Source organism: Lingula anatina, chromosome 4, assembly GCF_051362555.1.
Source record: "Lingula anatina isolate TDL-2025a chromosome 4, LinAna3.0, whole genome shotgun sequence".
NCBI classification, from domain to species: domain Eukaryota; kingdom Metazoa; phylum Brachiopoda; class Lingulata; order Lingulida; family Lingulidae; genus Lingula; species Lingula anatina.
Genome location: NC_141770.1, coordinates 18,160,742 through 18,186,207, shown reverse-complemented (window position 1 = coordinate 18,186,207; position 25,466 = coordinate 18,160,742). Strand labels below are relative to the sequence as shown.

At 34.5% G+C, this 25,466-nt stretch overlaps 1 protein-coding gene across 7 annotated transcripts; it reads left to right on the top strand.

Annotated features, from left to right (window-relative positions):
* On the top strand, positions 1–24,747 carry LOC106174184 (uncharacterized). 7 transcript variants are annotated; one of them, XR_015334158.1, is made up of 20 exons: positions 1–191; positions 996–1,144; positions 10,856–11,303; positions 11,941–12,041; positions 12,450–12,540; positions 13,627–13,715; positions 14,193–14,253; positions 14,919–15,650; positions 15,891–15,985; positions 16,145–16,218; positions 16,873–17,016; positions 17,344–17,477; positions 17,918–18,007; positions 18,599–18,741; positions 18,889–19,008; positions 19,357–19,453; positions 20,910–21,026; positions 21,539–21,754; positions 22,108–23,260; positions 23,318–24,747. XR_015334158.1 is itself a non-coding variant. In XM_013555606.2 (19 exons), the coding sequence occupies exons 2-19, from the start codon at positions 1,007–1,009 to the stop codon at positions 22,734–22,736; spliced, it is 3,519 nt and encodes a 1,172-aa protein (XP_013411060.2). In that variant the 5' UTR covers positions 1–191; positions 996–1,006; the 3' UTR covers positions 22,737–24,747. The 7 variants fall into 7 exon arrangements, 6 of the variants coding, with proteins under 6 accessions (XP_013411060.2, XP_013411061.2, XP_013411064.2 ...); XM_013555606.2 differs by having other exon boundaries at positions 22,108–24,747; XM_013555607.2 differs by having other exon boundaries at positions 9–191; positions 999–1,144; positions 22,108–24,747.
* Positions 24,748–25,466: the final 719 nt, after the last annotated feature.

Here is a 25,466-nt window from a genome sequence, read left to right as displayed (position 1 = left end):
TCTCTTTAAAAAAGAGATCGAAAAATCTCGGTTAGTTTATACGGAAGTCACTGTCCAAGGGGTGGATTTGTTACGACATTTTTTGTTCTACGCATCGTTTTTTTTTCTTCAAATGACAGAAATACAAGAAATACGAGTGTTTAACACTAGCATAAGGCTATAGATTGAGAGAGGGTTGCCACGACCGGCAGGTAAATTGCATCATTTTGTTGTCTACACTTGCTTTCACGTCGCCAGTGTTCACAGGTTGTTGCACGTTGTGCTTATTTATTTGTCGCTACTTCAAACTTTTTAAAGTAACTCGTGTGGCCGGCTGGCCTTCGAAACCTAGAAATAAATAACGGCATGTCAAAATGAAAGACCGCAAATAATATTTAGATATAAACTTTGATGTGAAGTTAACGCCAATCTTAATAGATAGTAGAAGTTTAACAGGAAACGCAATTATTACTTTAATTTAGTTGTATCCAGAGATAGCAATGTTTAGCCTCACTGTTATTTAAACATTTGCCCGAAAAAATAAGTTTACAACATTCTTTACAGAGACCACATATTCTTTAAAGGTATTAGTAATTTAATTGAAGCAGTAGATTATACATGTAAACTACAGGGCTGTGTCTTGTTAAAACATTGGAAAATCAGTAAGTATAGTAATTTGCAATACTAACTGATTTTAACAACAGATGCATTGATCAAAGTCACCACATCACTCAAATTAAAATTGACATTGACGAGTAAGGACTTGCATTAGTTGTAAGGACATTTGAGCAGTGGAAGAGGGATTCTGACCATTATGATCACAAATTTAAACCCTCTTCTATTTTTTGGGAATTTAAAGGCTTGTTCTGTAAGATGAGAAATAATTGAAATTTTTATTTTTCTGAGAAGATAGACCACATATGCATGCATGCATGCATGCACATACATGCAGTACAGTACTAATCCAAATCATTCTCTTTCAAAAAATGTTTAATGATAATTTATTGCTACTTCAGCAGAAAAAGTCATGGAGAAGAAGCACAGAGACAAGATTGACCGCAACATGGTTGCCTTGGAGAAAGATCTTGACCCGCGTCCACTCTATGCCTACTTCATAGAACATGATAGTATACGCTGGTCAGAAGATATAGTAGAAAGGATTGAGGTAAAGTAGATAGAGCCAGGTTTGACTGAAATTGTGTCAAGTGTGACTGAAATTATTTGGAATGAGAATAACATTGCTTTAGGTATGAATGAAACTTTCTCAAGTGTGACTGAAAGTGGGTGTAAACAGATGGAACTAGTATAGCAAGTACGCCTACGAATTGGTGGTAGAAATGGAATGACAGCATATTCCTTTATGGAGCACTGTAAGCTGTTCTTGATGACACTGTAGGGAGGACTGAAATGAGGACAGAGATATGATTAAAATTGTGTTTTAGTACAGAAATAAGGTTATGTTGGTCTTGAAAATAGAGTAAGGTCAACTCCTGCCTCCTCCTCTTACCATGAAAATGGTAGATTCGGCTCCTCATGTGGAGGGAAAAAAGCAGTGGCAAAAATTTTCTCTGCTCTATTTTATGGAGATAGTTTCTTAAGAGAAGTAGAGAGCTGGGGACAGGGAATGGACCAAAGCACTTTTTCAACTAAATTAGATTAAAGGTCAATGTTAAATGAAAATGTATTCAGGACCCTCAATATTGTGCTGACAGAAATTCTGATGATATAACAATGATAAAAAGCCATGGTATTCGGTTGGTTGTGATATTGTGCTAATTGTGACAGATATGGGTGCACATTGTGTAAATTGTAAGAATTAGAGCCAAAGCAAAGATTTTATAATTTAAACAGTACACAGTATGCACTGGCTATGGAAAGCCAGTTGTACATAGAAAAGATAAGGGTTTTATATTGAGACCTGCCCCCCCCCCCCCCCCCCCCCCCCCCCCCCCCATTAGCAAGGATTCTTCTGGGTTTATGACATACACCCTTCAGGAAACACTGAACTATGCTGGACAGATTCCACAAGTGAGTGATTTAAGGTAAAGAAGAATGAGGAAAAATGTAAAAGAAAGGACAAATAGTGTTTATAAAAAGTTTTTAAAAAGAATTACGTGATTTGGCAAGTTTATTTAATCACGATACATAAGATACTGTAATGTTACTCAGTGTTTTAGTAAGTGTAAGTGAAAACTGTTATTCTTCATATTTGATTTCTTTACTGATACAAACACATTTTTGATACCTAAGCCATGATCTAATAATAGAATGCATACTATAGAGGTTGAATATTGTACAGTTATATTAATCTAATAATAGAATTATCAATATATTTTAAAAGGCTGAATGAAGGTAATGAAAATGCCAGGGATGTTTTTACTCAGCTCAGATATGTGACATTTGTTTTTATCCTGAGATCTTGGTTGTTTGTGTTAGTTTAGCCCAGTACATTTGTTTTGATCTCCTCCTGTACAAGGTTTCCACCTTCTGTGAAGTGTTAGTATTGGGATTTGATACAGCTGTTCTGCTCATGAAAGTAGACTAGAGTATCGCATTCTTATAGGTTTATTTTTTTTCTGAAAGGTTAACACTATCTATGCTGTGATATATATGCATACACGGCAGGTATGAATTAGTGAGACCCAAGCTGTGTCCAGCCTCGTTTCAACTAAAAGCATTTTTAGACTGGACCAGTGAAGACTGTTGATCACTTTTTGTCTCTCATTATTCCCAAGTAAGAAAGTCAGCATAAAGCTTCAGGGGGTGGGTGGGGGGGGGGGGTGGGGGGGGTGGGGGTGGAGATTATTCAGGAAAAACATAACCTCACTGGAACTCAGATGTTGAATTACATTGCAGGCCTGTAGCCAGGAGGGTTCAAAAGAACTGCCCTTTTTGCCAGGAAAAGGACTCCTCTGGGAAAAATTTGATCTAAGTACACGAAGGTTTCATTGAAGAGGGTCCATTTTTTTCAGAAAAAAAGAACCACACTTTTGAAGTTGCTGGCTACGGGCCTGCATTGAAATAATCTAGTTTATTCATTTGTGGTGAGTGTTGGTGCTATTTACAGGAAGCTGTGCCCTACAGGAAACAAATCAGCACATATTTCTACTGTAATTTTTCATTTATGATGCTGGCCACTGCATCAACTGTTGCAGTGTTCTGTCGCAATTTTCCAGAAGTCAAGCCATCAGTCCTGGAGTCTTCCGATTGTGGATGCCAGAAAGTTATACGTGTTTGATTAATCAGTTGATGTCTTGATTGATAATACATCCTGTCTGGAAAGCTCTACTCTTGGAAGTTAGCCTGAATTTTTTTTATAAGAATGGTGTTGAATGCGACCTAAATGTTACTATCATGCTTTAAAACATACCTGAGAGGTCAAACCACTGTGATGTAAACATGCACAATTCATCACCTTCAAAACTGTATACTTGTATATATGATGTATTTTAGTACTTGAGACTCTAAAGGCAAAAAAACCACCTTGATATAGATATTGAATTATCTATCAGACTCTGAGTTGTAAGTCCAAAGTCACAGTATGTTGTTGTGTTCGAGACTTTTTATAGAGTAAAACCCACCAAAGTACTGAAGCATTCTACATTGATAGTTACTAAATCAGCATGCTTTTAAGGTTGGAAATAAGTGAGTGCTTGGGCGGTAAAGACCATTGAAATGAAGATGTATGGCAACAAATAAACCTTAGATATAGTGGTGGTGTGCATAGAGTAAATTTGAATGAAATTTTATGTAGTTTTAAATATATAAAAGGGCACAACAGTTGAAATATTATAAAAATAACACTTCTTGTGATGTTAATATGTACAGATTTATTCAATAACTCAAATATGGATTTTAAAATGTATTAACAGCTCTCTGTCATTTCTAAAGAAAATGCCAGAGAGAAAATTAATGTACTAGTACTCTTTTCTGTATAGTCTCACATGCAGATGCCCAAGCCAGTTATCCATCACCTTTGTAAATAGTCTGAACTTGAGAGGATTGTATGGTAAATACTCAAAAATTTCCAACACCCAACTTATTCCAAAATTTTGCTTTGTCCAAATTTATCAATATCATCCATGTGAAAACGTACTGGGTGACATATACCCAACCTTATTTTTGGATTTTTTAAAAAATAAATGGGTTACATAGTTTTAGAAAATCATAATTTATATTACTAGAGAGATCACATCTCCCATGCCTGCCATCTCAGCAGGGGCAGAGGAATTAAACCAATTGAGTGAAAAGGATCTTGATGCACCCATGTGCCATTTTGTATCAGCCTCTTAGCTGCTTGTTAGTAAGTTTGATGTCAAACTTCATATTATTTTTTTTCTGGGATATTTTCCAAGTGGAAAATACCATTGGTGAAAGAGTGTATAGAAAATGATATATCAACTTACTACTGATTAAGTTTGTCATCAGTTTGATGTAGAATTGCATTCCATTTTCTGGGTGAGGTTGTACGTAAACTGTAATGTATTTCTTCTGATATTTTCTACATTAAAATTACATTATTGTAGAGAATCATTGATTTCTTTTCTTCCATACTTTACTGGTATTTATGAAATCTATTGTGGTGTCAATCTGCATTGTATTTCCCCTTCATAACACCCCCTCTATAAAATTCCTCCCTTCCTTTATATCCCTTAACCAAGATAATTTTTTTTTACTGCACGCAATTTTGGAATAGAAGTTGCTGGGAGGAGAAAACCTTAATTAAAGGAGGAAAAAATACTTTGGAATAACTCTTCATACACAATGTTTGAATTAAGTTTCAGTTATGATATCTGTGCCCTGATTAATATGCACTGACACATCAACAGACTATTTCACGTCAGTAACAACTTAGTAATGTAAAGACCTGTTTCCACTGGCTTTGGGCCCACCTAACTTAGCATGCACTCTCTCGGCACACAATCTGCTTATGACTGAAATCAATAAAAGGCATATGATTTACTGCAGTTTTACTTTTAGACTGCATTCCCATAGATTTTTAAATCAATCTATCCCCCTGGGGAGTCTCACTAGCTTGGTGTCAGCTTAACAGGCTTAAATGTCTGCCCTGCCTACTAAAAGCTGTAAGGGGATAATTAACTATACGTACGCTCGGCTGACAGCAATTTAGGGTGAACCCCCAGGGAGTTAGGTCGATCCAGATGGATCGATCTAAGTCTCTGGGAGTGCAGTCTTAGTCGAGGTAGGTGGGACTACAGAAGGGTCAGATTGGCTTACTGTCAAAATGAAGGTTAGAAGAAGTAGCACAACAAAGGATGTGGTATGTTACTCTGTCCTATGTCTACTGGAAATGGGCCTCACACTTCCAGCAGTTGAGCCAGCTTATAATCCATTTGGGTCAACTTGCAAAGTCAACCCAATGGGAATAGACATACACAGTTTTTTTTTTTTTTTTCATGAACCTGGCTTTGAGTTATAATACCTGTAAAATCATATAAACAGCCTTGTGTAATCTCCTCTGACATATGTGAGACGGATTTCCTGTTATTGTCCAGAAATCCAGGAAATCAATTTGGGCCCTGTTCAAATCAGTTTTAGCAAAAACATCTTAGTCACATTCCAAGAAGAAGAGGTTACCGTTTTTATTATTTTCGTAAAGATTTTTACAAGTATATTGGTCTTCTTCTTCTTCTTCTTCTTCTTATTGAACTTACAAGTACTAGTAGTAGTATAAGCTGTAGAAGTAGTTATGTAATAATCATTGATATTATAATAGTTGTTAATAAAATTTAAGCTAGTAGTACTATATGATATTATGAAAGTATGTACTGTATTTATTTTGAATCTTTATTCATTTTTTTCTAAATTTTTACCACACTTGTATCTGTAATCCTTTCTGTTTGATAAATGTTCAGTGCAATCTGTGATGGAAGTTGAGAGAGAGAGAGAGAAAGAGAGAGAGAGAGAGACTGTATGAAAGGCACATGTTGAGGAGGCTTCTTTCTGTAACTTAAAACTTTCTTTGTTCAAACCATCTGAACATAACCTCATAACAGACACTTCAGATCACCCTGAATTTCCCTTTATTTCTTGAAGAGAGCATATAGGCATATTGATAATAGAGGTGAGTTTCTTATTAAATTCCCTCAGAAACTCAGGGTGCCCCAGATGGGCCTCCCTGGAATCATGATCACTTTATATCAACAAGCATGACGAAGTGTGCAAGTTCACTCATGTGCAACATTGCAAGTGATCAAAACTCTAGAACTGGTTTGCTTTCTCAATATTTGGGCGCCAGCATTATACTCTTCGAAAGTATGATCTGTTGCTTATCTTATTGATGACATTATAATCTCATTTAATAAAACAAAGCATTATTGACTAAATTATAAATTAGACCTGTGTATGTACTGTACATAGAGATGACATTTTGCACACATGGCATATGGGAACATGATTGTCTTTTAGTAAGAGCTACATATGTGATGAGCAGCTGGAACCTTGTGCCCTGGTTTCTGTGTGAGGTAATGTACTCAGTAAGGTTGGTTCCATTACATCGATCCATAATGTAGATTCATTTATGCTACTAGTAAGGATGGATTGGTATCATTTCTGGCATTTTGCAATGTGTGAACTTTGCCATTGCTGTAGGATGCTTGAACAAGGTGAACCTTTCAAATGGTACCACCCTTTTTGTTGATAGTACAGGGTGAAGGGAGGTATGGTAATTCCTCACTAATTTTAAACTTATCATTTATTCAGGACAATATTTTATCATTTATTCAGGCTTGTATTTTAATTTTTTGTAAGATTCAAGCTTTTGGGTTATTCGCATTAATACACCTTATGACATGAACAGCATTTATTTTCTAATCTTGTAACCATGTAGTTTTTCATCGATTTAATAAAATTACCTTAACTTGTTTTTGGAGAACTTTTTAATCATTTCTGTTCGAATTGAGTGAGTAATTACCATACTTGTTTGAAAAAGTGTTCTGCTATATGTGAGATAAAGAAGAGGAGTGGTTATCACAGGTGTAGCTACATATTGAATGTAAGTGTTTTACTTTTTTTCAGGTGATAGAAAAGTGTATTTAATTGTTTCTTATATGCTGTAAAAAACTGAAGTACATTTGGTGTGTCATTTGTGAGGGAAGAATGTGTTGTAGACAAAAAAATATGCAATTTGAAAATGTCCAAAACTGTAAAGCTGGCATATACATACATACATACATACATATATATATATATATATATATATATATATATATATATATATATATATATATATATATATATATATATATATATATTCAGATTCACGTCATTCACTGCAGAGACTGTTGAGAAATGAAAGAAAGGAAATTGAGTAGTTACAGTTTTTGATTTCAGTAAAATTATAGCAAAGGCTGATAGCATGTGTTCTTTGATGTTTAATCATGTATGATGTATATACTCCGTGCTATGTTTGGTTACTGTAAGTGTATATTGGCCTTTAATGTGTCAGTGCTGGTTTTATTTAAGTACAAAGATGTCGGTCTGTGGAGCCTTAATTTAGTCTTTTGAGTGTTAGCAGGATGTCATGTGTTATTATGAAAGAAAAAAAGGGAGGTTAGATTATGCACACCAGTTCCCTAGAAGCATTAACTGTTGTTTCCCAGAAGGTCGTTTGCATCTTTTACTAGTCAGCTTTGGTTTACTGTATTATGTATTATGTATAAGACCTCACGTGGCATGAAGATGCAATAAGGGAAAATCTTGAACAAGTCACTGTCTACAATATTATGTAAGTAAGTGAAGCACTTGTATGAAAAAAAATTTTTTTTCTGATGTGTCAGTTGGAAATTGTCAGTGATTTATCTGATGTCAAAAAATTGAGATTTGACTGCAGAAATTTCAGCAAATGGTCTGAAACGTGTTATCAACTCTGGCAAAGATGAATTTGCTCTCGAATGCATGAAGAGAAATGTTTGCTTTCAGCAAAATGAGAAATGGCTTCTTTAAGATGAGAATGATAAATGGCATCATTTTTTAGATAATCATTCAGATTGGAGAAGAACCTGGCACAAATCTAGGGGCGTACTAGTATTCAGACAAATAGTAAGATGAATTTAGGTTCAAGATGTCACCAGATGAGACAAATTATTCAACTATATATTATGTTTTTTTTTTTTCTTTTTCGATCAAAAATATTCATTGGCATGGTATAGATGTTGTTTAAAGACCATTACACAATTATTTAACATTACGGCCAACCTTCGGGTGGGGCCTGCACTGAGTCCACCTGGTGGCCAGTTATGTATAGGAACGTCATTCTGATGAAAGTCTTTGGCGGTGTTGGCTGCGAGCTAGCAAGTAAGTTTGCATAATGTTTCGCTTGTGTACAAATAAAAATCTTTGGACTTTGTGTGTTTTTATTGTGGGTCTACTTTCTCTTATCATGGAGGGTGTATAGAAGAGGATGTAATACATAAAGTGAAGATTTAGTTACGATAGCTCAGAATTGGCAAGTGAAACCATAAAATGTCTCTTTTACAGTCTGAGTCAATGTTTTATGTCTGCTTTCAGGTTCACACATACATATAATCTTTTCCATAAATGCTAGATATTAGTTTTCTTTGACTACAGAAAATGACATTTATGTATTATTATAAGAGTTTGCCATTTTTTCCCCACTTCGACTTAAAATGTTGATTTTGTTGAAATATTTTTTAGCTGTACTAGATAATTTAGAGATAAATGCTAGGATGAGGGCCAACTATGCTGCAAAATATTCACGGTGACACCCTTGCATAAACTTCATTATTAATAAGTTTTTAAGCAATTTGTCATTGCTTTGGAGGAAAGGGATGACTAATAAGTCTTAATTTTTTGCCGTTTTTAAGGTAAATGTGTTACTTTAAACCCAACATCTATCTATACACCATCTGACTCAAACATGAATTATCAAGTATGAAGCCAGCAGCTCTTTATAATCTATTTTTGCATCAGAGTGACTCATTAGTATTTCCATGTAATGTTATGTTTTTTACTTTCCATATAACCTGAGCCGGATAATATCATTCTACAGCTGTATGTTTGAGAAGGGGTGTTATACTGGGTACTGGTACTCGGGTGAGATTTGAGATTTAGATTGGGGTGGCTCAGTTGAATGCTAGACCATTTTTTCTTTTGTGTGTGTGTGTGTGTGTGTGTGTGTGTGTGTATGCATGCGCATCTAACTCTAGAGATAAGTTTTCTTGCAAGTCTTGTGTGGGCGTGTGCTTGTGTGTGTGTCACTTGTACAATCTGAGTGTGTGACAGCTTGTAGAAGTGTTTGTACTTGTTTTGTGTGCATGTGTGTAAGTGTGTCATTTATACAATGTGAGTGTATGAAGGCTTTTTCAAATGTTTGTGTGCATGCAAATGTGTGTGTGTGTGTGTGTGTGTGTGTGTGTGTGTGTGTGTGTGTGTGTGTGAGGGAGAGAGAAAGAGAGAAAGTTAGTGGGTGACTGAGATATATAGAAAGACATTTTAGTCATGTTTATCCAGAATCAATTATTGTGGAGTGATATTGATTGAGAAATGTTCTGAAAGCAGCACAGCTCTATTTGCTCAGTTTTTATGTGATTGAGAAATGGATTTTTGAGCTTCATTACCTCCCAGTATCTGTCACAGAATGTATGAGTTAAAAATTGGCTTGATAGTTAGTTGCCAATTTGTGAAGTTATAAATGGTTATTTTATTGACTTCCAGCTTTTCTCTGCTGAGCTCATTTTTCACAGCAGACAAACATAATCAATACAACAAAAGCTTGAAGTCTACCTTTTTTTAAATTCCAAACAAAATTTCAAGAAATTGGGAATTGTAAATTATATATTTTGATTTGAGTTAAAGTGTGGTCTGTCAAGTTAAACAGTGACATCTATGGGTAAGGGGTGGATACAATAATGCCTGACTGTCTAATAAAGAAGGACAGAGTTGTTTTACTATTAACATTGAGAATTGGAAAATCTAGCAAAGGCATTCAGGTATTTCTGCCATTGTCTTAATTTTTGCCAGGATCTCACTGACTATTTAATAATAGTAATTTAAATAATGATAATGCATTAGGAAGAGTTGTTTGGTTTGTAGCTCGATCTGCACATGAATTTGTGTTTAAACCTTGGTCTTAACTGATTATTTTGAGACCTCGTGACCAGAACCTTTTTCGGTTTTTAAAAATGAGAAAACCTTCAGGAGTAAAAAGTTCTCAACAGAAAAAAATGTATAACTGTAACAGTGATATAGCAGTATGTTTAGTTAGCTCAAAGAGCTGATAAAAAATATATATTAACAGATTAAAAAAACCGACACAGTAAAATTTAACCAAAAGCAGTCTTTACATGTAGTGTTGAAGGAACCTTTCGACAAGGATGACCTAAATATATACTCAATCAGAAATTAACCACAGTTTGAAAATGTCAAAGATCTCTTCCAGACCAGTAAAAAAAGCTGTTAGCATGTCATGTTGGATAATCTGTAAATGTTAACATTCTGCCATACCTTCTGAAGGTAAAATGAGATCAAGTGACTGTGTTCATGATTCTGAGAATGGGGAAGAGAATCGTGGAATTAATCATAATTGGTTTAGGGTGATTGCACCACCAGCTACAAGGATGTTGATGTACTAGTACATGTCTAGGATTTGATTTCCAGTTGTACTAGTACTCATCTGAATAGGTGTATGAATGGTGAAGAGAATTTTCAGATTTTGATAAATTATTTACATACTGGGGTATTATGAAATGAAACATGAAACATGGGCTCAGCAAGATGTTTGTTAAAGTTACCAATTTCAATATGAAGAGGAGATTTTTCAAATTGTCAAAAGCTAGTTGGACATTTATAGTATGTTATTTATTTATTTATTTATTCCTTTTTTTGTCATTTACAGGCAAAGTCAATCAGGTCAGACAAAGTTTGGGAGTTCTTAGGACATGTAAAAAGAAGTGGACCAAAAGCCTTTGAGACTCTTGTTAATGCATTACATCGTGAAGGACCTAAGCATCTTGCTAACCTACTAGATGACAGAGAGAATTTCACAGATGTAATGGAAAGGGAGTCCACAATGTTTCAGATACCAACACCTGTTCAAACCACAGAAATGCAGCAATCAGCAGAGCAAAGTTTAAGCAATGGAGGAATACAATCCAGCAATAACAACTGGGGATCCCAATTCAATAACAGGGGGTCTCAATCATCTGAGCTTCTGTATCCAAATCTTGAACAGGGTGAAGGCCAAATGGCAGGAGTTCAAAGGTCATCTCCCAGTGCTGGGATTAGAGGTTCGATGGCCAGTGCTACTAGCCTAGGTGATGAGGATACACTTTCCATTGGCAGTGGTAGGATAATTTTATTAATATTAAAAAAAATTTCAATATTAAGTAATTTTGAGGAAAAAATAAAATTTTCTCAGGACAGATTGTTATTTTAGTAAGGAAGGTGTAGGAGACTTAAGTCACTAAGAACTTTGCACTTTTTTTGTATAATTTTTATTTTTACAATGCAATAAGTGATCTGAATAACAAAATTATAATTTAAATGATATTTCATTATTGGCAGCAATAGGCAAAATATGATACTTTTCATGAAGTCCTTCAGGACACAGTTAATGGGGCCTTTCAGAATAGATGATCCCAGTACTAACTGATCCACCGATCAAATATGGCCAACACCACTTCGGAAGCAAGATGCTGCTAATTCCATGATGGTCTCCCCACCTCTACACCCGACATTGCAGCAGGGGCCTAGCAAATAAACATTGGAGCTGAGCTTTAATTCGTTTTAAGGTGTGTGTGGAGGCAGAGAGACCACAGGATCAGCAGCATCTCTTTTGAAGTGGTGTTGGCCATATTTAATTGGCGGATTAGTAAGTACTCAGATCAACCATTCTGATTGGCCCCATTGAATATTTTGTCGCTCTTGACAGATTTTTAAAATTTATTATTCATTTGGTCACATACATTTTATTCTTTTCAGCATCTGGAGACGGTGCAAACTGGTCTTCAACATTTGAGAAATTGATAGATCTAGGCTTTGAGTATGCCTCTGTGTTTGATGTGATGAAGGCATATCCTGACGTGAGTTTATTTATTTATTTAGTTTGTTGGTTGGTTTGTATTTGATAACTGAACTTGTTTTATATATGACTTTTAAACAATTAAATTAAAATAACATTTTTTTTTTCTTTTTAATTTGTGAAAATTACATTGAAATATTAAATTTAATGTAGTTTAAGTTTGAAATGATACAACAGTTTTGATTAAAAAGCAAAATTCGATCTGCAGCATTATCTGATGCTCTTTATAGTCATGAATCAGTTTAAATTTAGAACTTGTCTGCACGTGTCTTAAATTAGTTTCTTCCCTTGGAATATATTACTCAGTTGTTTTTATTATTTTAAGTCATTTTAAAATTTTTTTATGCTTAAAATATTTACAAAGCAACGAGTTTTAAGAAAAGATCATGTATTTTCTTTTTCATTGAAGAAATCTGCAGAATTTTACTCCCTGAAGTTACTGGAGGCACATCAGAAAACACTGCAACAGTTTAAGGAAAACTCACAATCCAAAGCCATGAGTAAGCTCATCTTTGTTATAATAACCAAGATTTAATAATTCACAATGAACATAAATGAATTGCAATCAATATTTCACCAAGAGTTGGTCCAGGAGCAAAAATCTACTATTTGAATGTGCTAGCTTGATTAACATGTTGTGTCAACTTAAATTTTCGTAATGATTTAGTTTTAAATGTGCTTAAAAGCAAGAAAGAAGAGAGAAAACTTATCCTTTTGTCTGTGTTTTAGAAATAAAATTTCTACCTGTTTGTGTCTATTTTTGTCAAAATCTATATATTAATTATTGTTTGTATTATTGAATTGCAGTTTAATATACATAAACACATAAACATTTTTCATATTCAAGAGTGACGTACATTCATGGGACAAAATAAGAAGCATAGAAATCATGTTGAATTTTACTGAATCAACCAATTTTTATAATATTCATAACCAAAAAGTCTTATATGCGTCTAACCTGTAACAGTTACTGTAACATTGAAGTCAATTACTGCACAGTATATCAAACACAGTCGGAACATTATTAGCAAACAAAATAACCCACTGTGAGCAGTTAAGCTACTGTACCATATAGCATATTGAACACATTAAGGGGATGCTTAAGTTGCCTCATACTCATTGATTATAACATTAAGGGTAAATGGCCATTGTTTTGATGACGGAAAACGTGATATGTGTGGTTCATTTATCGGGGCCAGTTTCACTGATGAAATTAAGACTGAAATTGTCTACCACTCAACATTTTTTCAATCTGTTTTTGTAATCAAATAGAAAAATTAAAAAGAAAATTACAAAAAACAACCATAATATGTGGAAAAGAGAAAGGGAGATTGATAAATGGATGTAAGTTTACAGAGTTATATTTATCCAAACAAAATAAGAGTAAAATCATGTTATTGATATTATAGAAAAGCATAAAATGAAACTCATTTAGTATTTATAGCTAATTGACTAAATAGAGCCAGTAAGAAAAATGATAACTGATGATATGAAGAAATGTTGAAAATTATTTAAAAGAATAAGACAGATCAAGTTAGTTCATAAATGGATAGATTAATGAATCATTTTTCCCATTTTTGTTCAAGCACCAGCAGATGATGAAATGAGTAAAAGGTTGAGAGAAATGGGATTTACCAGAAAGCTTATTAAAAGATATATACAGAAATACCCTGGGGTAAGTATGAGAAGACATCTATAATGTCTTTTACATCCAATGATGAATTCTTTTTTAGTCCATTCCTCCCTTCATTATTCCCTCCCTGGGGTAGCGCTTGCAATTTTTTTCGCTTAGCCATATCACCACACTTTTGTCAATTTGTTATTAAAATGGCTATAATTTGGCTAAAACATGTCAAATCTAGCCCTTTTTCTTTAGCCAATTTAAGTCAGTGTTAGCATTTGGCTAAATTGGCGAGTGTTAGTGCTACCCCAGCCTCCCTTCTTCCTGCTATTACTATTAAAACCTGTTATTTGTTAACTATTTGATTGTGCATGAACTTAAAGAAGATTTATTGTTCTTTTTTAAAGAACTTTTTTTTCAAAATGATAGAAGTAATAATGAATTAAGGGTAATAATCTGATTGAATGTTCGTACTTACAGGAAACGTGAGGTAAATGCTCAAAAGAATCTTTTTGACTATATTACTTGCAGGAAACTTGTGAATTCTACATTGATAAACTGACAAAGCATCAACTGCCAAGAAGTTTCAGCGGTAGGTTGTCGAGGATATCTGCAGACTTCATACTGCCACACTTTGTCTAAAACACACATCAGAGAATTTGATAACTTAAAGATAATTGTACAATTGTTTCAGTGATTGGCCAAATACTTAAAACTGAGATAATAACTGATTTGTCTAAGGAATTGCAAACTATCATCTAACACTGTGATTGGGGCATATGGTGGAGATAGTAGAACAGATAATCCCCCTCCCCTCCCCCCCCCCCCCCCCCCCCCCCCCCAATTTGGTCTGACAGTGCTACACTTTCTACAACATCACAAACATCACAATTTCGACACATTGTCAATTTATTGATTATGTAGATACTGCTTTTTATCATACAACACCTTATTGTAGAAAAAAGATAGATAATGATTATTTTAGGTATATGTCAACATTTTAGAAATATGTCGAAATCTCAGAACTCATTTTATGAATTAGTAGTGAAGTTTAACTGAGTTGACATTGTTGATTAAAAATGCAGTACAGTACAACTGTTTCATGTCAAAAGGAATTGAAAGTATGTATATAACTAGACTAGTGCAGTTGTGCACTGTCAAAGAGCATTGAAGTTTGAGAATAATCATTGATACTAATGTTAAATAAACCTGTAGATTTTTAAAATTCTAGTCACACTCTTTCTTCTCATGTTGCAGGGTCTTCTGATGAAAGTGGCCCATTTTTGCGCCCAAGTGATTCAGGAACTGGAACCCAAAGTCCTGCGAGTTCCATAAGCAGTATCCCAGAGACACCTAGCAGCACCTTATCAAACCAACGTCCCGTGAGTGACCTGTCACTGGAAGTATTTCAAAATACTGACCATCCTGCAGCCAATGAGGATGCATATAACACTCTTCAATCAGTAACCAATGAAGATGAGCCTTACAAATTTCCCTCATCAGACCCACCAAATATGGACATTGAAACCACTGACCTTGACCTTGAAGAGACCTTGACCCCAACTCCTGACAATGCAAGCCAGACATTTGTGAAATTTCCTGGCGATACAAAGGGAGAAGACATCAGTATAGATCAAAGCGGAATTCAACTTGTTTCTAATTTTTCACAAGGAGGGGATTCGGGGATTGTGGATAATTTGGAAAGCGGGTCAACGATTCCATCAGAAAATGCTAAGTTAAACCTAAATGGAGGGGTCTCAGAACTGCCCAGTAATGAGGGAGGAGAAAATTCAACTACAGTAACATCATCATCACTGACACCAGCAACAGAACCAAAGGTTGAAGAAGAGGACTCTGTGCCCATTTTTTCAGACGTAGAAAACATTTACTACTTTGAATACAAACATTTGCAGAAGATCACTGAAAATTTTGCACCAAAAAACTGTATTGCCACAGATGAGGAATGTGGATTTGGGGGCGTTTTTACAGGTACATCTATGATTGACACTTGGAAACTTGTATCTATTTATTTAATGCTCATTACCATGTTGTGATTTGACACTTTTGCAGATGAAAGCCTGCTAGTAGTAACTATATCTTTTAATGGGAATATAAATTTCTCTAGTGGAATTTTCAAGTAATTGAATGATAGACAGGTGTGGATGGCAAAGCTTGTTTCGCTGTACAGAATTGTTTGCTGTTTAATACTAATTGAGTCTTATGTAACAGGTGTATATCCATATGATGGTCCTCTGAAAGGGAAATATTTGGCAGTGAAAAGATTGAAGCTTGGAAGCAAGCAAGGAGACCTAGAATATAATAGGGTAAGTATAAGGCCCCTTTCAACGATTACTGTTAAACATATGAATCTTTGCTATTTAGTTTATGGGTCATGGTGTGAAGTATATATAAATCCAGTTAGGCAAATAATCATTTGCAGTGTTTCTTTTTACTTATAGATTTTTTTTTCAATCTAAATTTAGGAAAAGGACTTTGCCCAGATCAACTATGTGTACCTGTTGACCCCTCTGGGCGTGTGTGAAGTGTGTGAAGATGGGTGAGTTCTAGGACTTTGATTTATACTAATGCAGGATGATGCTCATAACATTTGTTAATGTTACAATTATATTTAAAGAAGATGTATTGGTACCCCAACATACAGTATGTATTTCTGTCACTAAGGAGCTGGAACTCATTGCTGTCACTATGATCGCATTCACAACGAGTTGAGCCATGGCTTTACAAATCCTGGAACTAAATATGGCAGACGTACATGAAAGAAAAACCGCCTAATCTTTTAATAGTCTCTCCGCCTCTCACACGCCTCCCCATGCTTCGTCCCTGCGGGGGTACGGTCATTAAATCTCAGCTCCATTGGGACGACACATGGGGAGGCGTGTGAGAGGCGGAGAGACTATTAAAAGATTAGGCAGTTTTTCTTTCATGTACGTCCGCCATATTTAGTCCCAGGATTTGTAAAGCCATGGCTCAGCTCGTTGTGAATGCGATCTATATCTTTCAGTTTTCCCCTCCTCACTCCCCACATCAGATCCCCTCTATACAGTCAGCATTACTTTTTTATCAGTTTATTTATTTATTTATTTATTTATTTATTTATTTATTGACATGGTTTGTAAAGAAAAAAAAACAGAAAGAAGGCTTGGTTAAATTTCAGTAAATATTATTATATGAAAATTTATTATATTTCAAGGTACCAAAAATGCCTTGTGTATATCTTGATGCCTGGCAGTGATTTGAAGAAGAATTTGAAATCAAGAGAACTGATGAACTGGAAACACCGTCTTAGAATCAGTGCCCAGCTTGCCAACGCAGTGTTGTTCTTGCAGGAAGATGGGTAAACCTTTTTTTTCTTAAATAAACAAAATGGTTTGGGACATTGGACACTGTTTTTGAACAGCGAATTTATGGCTGTGTTCAGTTTAAAAGTTATTGATCCAGCATGATTGGTCTATCTCTGCAGGGATTCTCGCTTCAGTCCACTCAATTTATTCAGCTTAAATTTTCTGGCCCATTCCCTCTACAAGCTTCAAAAGAAAATTACTCCCAAGCTTCTGGAGAAATATAAGTTGGAAGCAAAATATGGAATTTTCTTTTTTACTATTTACACCAATGAAAAAAAAAACACGAAAGTTTTCATTCATTTATTTTTTTTCTGTTACAGCTCAAACCGCATATATCACCGTGATATCAAGTCAGCCAATGTTTTCTTAGATAGTCAGCTCAATGCCAGACTGGGGGATTTAGGCTTTGCCCGGCCTTATAAGAGACATTATACATCTGACATATCCCAGTCCAGTAAGTATCATGGTGGTAATTCCTTGATCTTTTCAATGGGGGGAAAACTGTGAATTTTACAGATGCTGTATTTTTAAAGTCATCATTTCTGAAAATGGAGTGGAAGCAACAAGTTAAAAATGTTATAGTATTGTTATATTTTGTGGAGTAAAAGCTTCTCATATGCTATACAGAAAATAAGAATTTTTGTAATATAAATCTATCGGCCAAATTATGTAATCTATCAAGAAATATTTATATCTTGATTCTTTCGTATCATGATTCATTGTGTATGTAACATACAGTTACTGTAGACCTCAATAATAAGGGACTGGCATCAACTGGTAACTCACTTATGATGTAATGAATTCAAAGTCTCAGTCCAGTCCATTATATGCGAGATTGACAGTATTTTCCATTGATTGTTTAGGTGATGGAAAATTTTATTCTTGTTTCCACAGAGACACGTTTTTCTCTTGGCTATCAGGACCCTGATTATCTAAGCCATGGAACACCTACTGAAAAAACAGACTGCTATGGTCTTGGAGTTGGTTAGTATAATCCCTTTTTTTATTATTCAATAATAAAAAAAATAGTTTTTTTTTTCAAAGATGCTGAGATCAGGGAGTTGGTATGTCCCACTTTCAGTCTAACGTTTATGAGCTAGCTAAACAGCAGGCTTAGTCACACAATAACATTTAATAAGTCTTTTTTTTTTTAATTTAAAGTAGTTATTTTCCTTGAAATGTCAGCACTTTTACCTTATTACCAAGGATCTGTGAACCAGTTTTTGAGTTCTAAGTTTCTAAATTTTTGAGTCACATATGTTAAAAGTGGAGACTGGTGAATTTCATTCATCATGATAAAAATTTAAAAAAATTGAAAAAATGGTTCATATTACATTGTGATTTTCTCAACAGTTTGAATTGGGTATGAATCTCGCTCATTTTAATTTTATTTAAAAATAAAAAATTGCTGAATTTTATAGGAAACTTTAAATTTGTATTTCATTTATTTTAATTCTTTAAAAATAATTTTTGTAGTATAAATGTTTTTAAAATGTGTATTTCATAATTTTGTATATGCATGTGTAGGTTCTTCTTGTATATTATTATTATTAATATTGATAAACTATGTTCCAGTGTTCTTAGAACTGCTGACCAATGTGACAGCTCTGGAGGAAGATGACAAGAGAAGACGAATCCATGAGAAGTGGGACCGTGAGGGGTTTCTCAAACCAACCAAGATTAAAGGAAAACTATCCAAAATCATGGATAAACGCTTGGTAAGACGAAAAAAAAAAAGCGACAGTTGAGTTTCGTCCTCAAAACAGTAAATTAATTTAAAACCAGTTGATTCAGAACCTAGTATTTTGTAAGTGAACTTTGTTTGGAATCAAACAAGCACTTGTTGTTGTACTGTGAATTTTCAGGAATGGCCCGTGGATGTGGCTCAGGAATATGCTCAAATCATTGCCAACTGTCTCAGAAAAGATCCCGATGATAGGTTCACAGTTCAGGAAGTCAGTGAAAGACTGATGAAGCTTTACAAGGTAAAAATTTGAAAATGGATTTTCTGGGAGATGTCAGGTGCCACTAGTCAATTTACACTCTAAGTTGAACCAGTCTTTAAATTTGATAAGGAAAAATATTTAACCAATTATTGTAAATTGACTACAGTATTGGTCTTAGAAGATTTTATGATTAATCCCCCCCCCCCCCACACACACACAATATATATATATATATATATATATATATATATATATATATATATATATATATATATTGTTAAACATAAACCAAATCTTTTTATTAAAAATTTGTTCATGAAATGTTAAATCCAAGTCATTTAAAATAACTGAAAAATCTGTTTGAAAAACGATGACATATTTTTCCAGGCCAAATTACCAAGGAGTTCCCTGTATGATGCCGGGCCCTGTCGTGATGATAAGATTCAGGCCAGGCATTGCTTGTATTGCTTGGTACAGGATGTGGGTAAGTACTGTTACTTACCGTAATGACTGGAACTTTTCAATGGGGAAAAATTTTCAAATTTTCAGGTACATAATTTTTAAGTATCAAAATTAATTTTATTTCTGTAAACCATTTGATCTGCTTTTACTGCATAGAAAAGAACTATAGGAGTGCCTGCTCTTTAATTTTGTTGCTACCACTCTATAGGAGTGTTTTCATTTTAGGAAATTATCTGTAAAATTCACAATTTTCCCCCATTGAAAAGATCTAGTAATTACCATAATCCGCTGTAATGGAAGTCAACTGAAATCAGCCATAATGAGGCTGTGAGCACTGCATGATGTTATACGAGACTAGAAATTGTAAGAGTTTCTGCCTGAGGTGGGGTTAACTCTTAGACAGCAATACAAAAGTGACACACAAAACATGGTGACTTTGCACAGTTTTGCAAAACTGATATTTTTTGTACCGTGACATTATTAATAGTGATTTTGTATTTTATCTCACAAAGCCAGAGATGATCATTATATCAGATAATAGGCATCATTATACATTAAAATAAGCGACAGTAAATTATACTTATAATTAGTTGATTTCAACTTTTACTAGGATATATGTAGTTTGAAGCGAATCAGGTAAAAAGCTATTTTGTCAGAACTGAACATTTCGTGATTTTGTGTTGTGCATCCTGTCTTGATAAGTTGTTCCCATTAGTTGTGACAAGAATCCATTCCCAAAAATGTTTTACCAAACTAGCAGCAGTTAAATTTGGAATTGGGCCTCGAAATTAAATGCACTAAAGATATACGAAGATAAAGATGAAACTTTATGTACCAGCTCTTAGATCATATTTTATAATATATTTATGCAATTGGGAATGGATTTTTGGATTGATTTTTGTGGGTTTTTTTATAATCCCAGATTCACAGTTGGTATTTTCATGTTTCTAGAAAGATCAGAGGAGACATCAGAATGGGCTACCCTCAGGTGTAAATGCAGTGCAAGAATTAGAAAGCAAATATTGTTATAAATATAGTATTCTGTCTCAGCTGGCTGACAGCCTGTAGACAGGGCAGATACTGAGGGACTGCAAAGGTCCATTCCAAATCAGCATTTGATCTTTCTTGCTTGTAAGCCATTTCTTAAGTTGGATCAGCTAATGGAGGTAAAGGGTACACCATCAAAAAAAAAGAAGAATTCTCCATTTGAAATTTCTGCCTGCAATCCTGTCTAAGGCAGCATTCACAACCAAAGTTGATCTGTAGACTAACAGGTCTGTGGATGACATATGGCCGACACTCTTAAAAGTTTGCTGCATAGTCCATGCAAGAATCTGTTCAGTGTCTATTATGTGGCATGCTTTCGAGTGGGTCGGCCATATTTGATCCGCGGATCTGTTAGTCCAGGAATCAACATGTTCTGTGCGTCCCCAAAGATATTCAGAAGCAACCGTGTATCATTCCAAATGTGATTTCAGCCATTACCCCCATGACCTGTGGCTGTCGATTCCTCTGTGATGTCTGTTTGCGCCAAAGAGTGGAAGTCAATAAACAAGTTATATGTGTCAAGCATGAAATGGATGTCAAACCAATTGGTGAGTATTCCCCACCTACACCCCCTCTTCCTGCATCCCTTCCCTCCCCCCTCCACCCACCCAACCCTCTGTTCCTGTCCTAAATAAAATGTAAAAAGCCTTAATTTTGTTCCCCCCCCCCCCCCCGCCCTCTTAGAAAGTGACTGAAGTTTCAGCATTCAGTAAACAATGAGATAAATCAGAAATAAAAGAAGCACGACTGTATACTATTAGGTCATGTGGGGATACTAATGCTAAGTAACAATGTTGAATGCAAATTGTCTTTCTGTTTATCTTCTTATTTAGCATAAGATGATTTAAGGATAATTTTTTGCAATTTTCACTTTTCTTTAAGTTTCCTTATTTTTTTCCAACACAAGAAAGATCCAGATGACACAAGAAAAACAGTTTAAATTGTCGTTGTTGACTGCCCACCCACCTCCTTTCACTTCTTAATTAAAATCCTGGATTTGCTTTTTTTTTTCACTCTAAAATAGAAACACACACATTGCATTTTTGACTTCTTTTGAAAGGAGGGGACAAGGAAGGCAACATTAAGCACCAGATGACGGCTCTTTTCACTAAAAATGAAGATAACAGCGAGACAATCAGCCTTCTCAGGAAAATCATGGAGTATAGCAAATATGTGGGGATACTTGTTGGACCTTGTGGTGTAACAGGAAGTTGTTTTCAGCTGGGAAAGGAGTTCATCATGACCAATCTACATGTTTTAGAAATGATTTTTCTTAGTAAGTTTTTTAACTAACAAGATCGCTTTAAAGGCATACGATATACAGGAAAAATGTCGTGAAAGTTGCATTATGTCCTTCAGTTATCAGAGTATTTTAAAATTATCTGTCCAAAAAGGCTCAGAAAATTACTATGTATAGGTCTTTTTTGTACCATTGCAAGTGCCATTCGCCAGTTTCCATCTCAGTTATGAGAGTAAGTCAAATACTGATGGATACTGCTGAAACTGGAACTCAGTCATAATTTATGTGAACTATAACTGATTGAATTTCATATATGATCTATTATGAAATTCTTTATCACATTTCTTATATAATTGAGTGCCCATGTACGCATACTATTTTTTTTTCAGATGTAGGAAATGATGTCAGAGTTCTTGGTGATAAAACTCAGACCAAGGTGTCATTCCAGTTTGAGGATCTTTACAGTCAGCACAGCACTGAGTGGCTTGGACTGGAACCAGATATAGTTTGGTCTAATAAAGAACTAGATGTGGCCATTCTCAAACTCAAAACTGAGGTTGTCTTGGACTGCGCCCCACGGTGGGGAGTTGCAGCAACCACAGACTATGTGCATATCATTGGACACAATAATGGCGACATTAAAAAGTTAGATTATCGTTGCCCATTGAAAAGCCTTGATGATTCTGAAACTAAAGAAATTCTGACCAATGGGAAAATTGCATTTGGTCCAGCTGCATATGAGGGAGTGGAGAATCAAAATCTGCAGCTTCTACAGACAAGTTTTATGCATGGAGCTTCAGGTTCACCATGTTTCGATAAATTCGGTCGTCTTGTTCTCCTTTTCACGAGAGGTTACCCAAATCTTCCCCTGTCAAGCATGAGTCAATTAGGGAGGACAGTTATCGAACAGGGAGTGAAGATGGAACGTATCTGTGAGACACTAGCTGCAGAAAAGGAAGACCTTGCCCGTGCTTTATTCGATTTTGGAAGTGGAGATAATTCTATGGAGGTGGACTAAAGGAATACTGTAAGCCACTGATAATCAGATATGGGAGGGTGTTGTGGTGATGTTTACCACACTCCTCTTAAACTTTTCAATTTCGTTTCCTGAAATAGTAACGCAAGTAGAATGTCAGTCTTAAATGTCATGATATCATTCCTGCCATTTGTGCCCCGATTGATAGCTGATGCTTTCATTGAAAAATCACTGTTAGCTTATGAACATATTTATATGGTCGTCATGGGGATTCTGACATCAGAATAAGTAGTCAACTAAAATTAAGTGCCACATTTTTTTAATGAAAGAAAAACCAGTTCACCCCATTCCACGCCACCCTACACCCTGTGCTGTCTGGAATAGAATTCTGAATCCACCAAAGATGTAAAATTAACATGTGAACAATTAATTAGTGGTGAATAATGTGTAAAATACTCTTAAATGCAGAAGACTTGCAAGCCCATCGATTTCAGTGCTAAAACCAGCAAAGTGGCCTTTGTATCTTATACTCCATGCTGTTACTGTTGTTGGTAAGTCATGTTGTAGTATTGTCACAGTGACAAATCGGTCAGGTTGGTGTATTTTTACATTTACTTGCTTAGGTCTCAGAGAAGTTAAGATGTAAAATATCCTTTACATTTGCTTTTAAACTATTCATAATCTACATACAATCATGTTAATATCAAAGTAACAGTAATTGACTGTAACTCTACTTTAAAACAATGAAGAATAGTCTGTGATTAGGTGAATTTAAGATACATATCAACATTGTATATTGTAGTTACTGTTATTATAATCATAATTCTGCTTATTTTTTCATATATATTAAAGGTAACCTCCTTGTTTGTGAAATCATGTTTTCAGGGTTTCTTTGGCCAAAGATAATTGTTGAATTCTTATTGGTTCTTCTGCAAGCATTTTATGATAATTTTTTTAATTATTCTAACAAATTGAAATAAAAAAATCTATTTAAATTCAAAAACAAATGTCCAGAAAGTATCCCTCATCAAGTGAATTAGGTTAAAGTTTCCAAATGCAAAAATTTATACAAAATGTTAAAATTTTTGGAAGAAAATTGGAGTAATTGCACAAACAACACATGGTGGGGGATCATTTTGCAGGGTCAATTTAAAGATATGAAAAAAAAACTTAATAGTTATTAAGTTTCAATTGTCAAATTTTGTAATAAATTTGAAGACTTGTTTAAAAATTCAAACCAAGATGTCAGGCTTTCGTTTTGATCAATGAAATTCAGTGATTACATAATTACAATTGCTTTAAAAGATATTATGACATCATGTTGGGACACCTTATGAATTTTTTAAAAACTTTTTTTATAGTAAATATTCTTTTCTCAGTTGCTTATCTCAGTTAATACTTAAACGAAATTTTGACTTCTGCTATTCCATTAGTAACCACTTTTGATAAAATTTAGCATTCAAAATTATGTAGTTAATGAACTTATTCAACACTCCCATTAAAATCAAAATATGCATTCAAACAAGCATTATATTAAATGGATAATATATTATGCATGTGTTATATAGGAATGTATTTGTATTTGTAATAAATGATCAGGAGTTGAGGATAAATTTGATCAGCAGTTGAGGATAAATTTGACAATCTTTTCTATAAGTTGTTCATGGTTTCAAGAACTTGTATCGAATAATGTTTAAGTCGTGATAATCAATTAGGATGTATAAAAACTCTTGTGAATAGAGTAAAGGGAGATTTTGTTCAAAAGTGATTATTCAAAGTAAAGGATTATCATCACTGAAATGTTACTAAAAATGACAATCTTATTTTATGATTCAGATATGTACACTTTTGTAGATGTTGTCAAGTTAATTGTCATTTAATGACATGGTACTATATAAATAAGAATTGTTTAGTTTTATGATATGTTTTATATCTGCTTATTTCATTATTTTATTATTTTTTTCTCATACAGTTTGTCAATTTAATCTGTGGACCCAAGGTCTCAAATTTATACTTTGTAATTAGTTATAGAAAAATAAACATTGAAGTGTGATCATTGCAAGTTTTATAAAGTTTAGATATATTTTTGTCAAGTTTTTTACTTTTTTTTTTTTTCCAACTTCAATATCATCAGTTAGACATTCACAGATGGTTTAAATCTCAAAAAACAATCATAACGGTACCACATTAAAGCCTAGATTACATTAATTGCCATGAGGTGTCCATGTATTGCCTGCAAATCCCCGTTCTGTGGCAACAGAAGATGAAGGCTGTGTGAAATTGAACAAAATCAAACAGATTCATGGTCTCCGTAGCCTCTACGATTTTTATCAAGCTAAAACTTTTGACAAAATCATTAGACAGGAGCAGTATCGTAGATAGCATTGCACGGTTCCTGTATGAGCCTGGTTCAGGGGTCTTGTGGTGATTATCATAATGTTTGAACCTGTTACTAGCCTCTTTTCCTTCCATCTGTGGTGGTTTAGGCAGCATAACAATAGTAAAGATATTTAGAACATAGAGTAACTTGCCTGTACTAATGTCAAGTTGTGCGTTTTCTCATTATGACCACATGGGTGACATATATGATCACTTTTCAACCTACGAACCAAGCTCATGTTGAAGAAATGGCATAGCACCCACACGTAATATAAATACAGATGCCACAGCTACTTCCAATGTCAAACAATTGCAAGGGGAAATTGTATTTCTGTACTTCTATGATGAAACTAAATACAATTTTCATAGAAGTAGAAAAAGAATGCCAACTGC

What these genes read in the sequence shown, in the direction of transcription:
- LOC106174184 (XM_013555606.2), top strand. Translation starts at nt 1,007, where the DNA reads ATGGAGAAGAAGCACAGAGACAAGATTGACCGCAACATGGTTGCCTTG. An exon ending in TGATGAAGGCATATCCTGAC is followed by an intron (nt 12,042 to 12,449) that starts GTGAGTTTATTT and finishes TTTTCATTGAAG; the next exon opens with AAATCTGCAGAATTTTACTC. An exon ending in AATGGATGTCAAACCAATTG is followed by an intron (nt 21,027 to 21,538) that starts GTGAGTATTCCC and finishes TTCTTTTGAAAG; the next exon opens with GAGGGGACAAGGAAGGCAAC.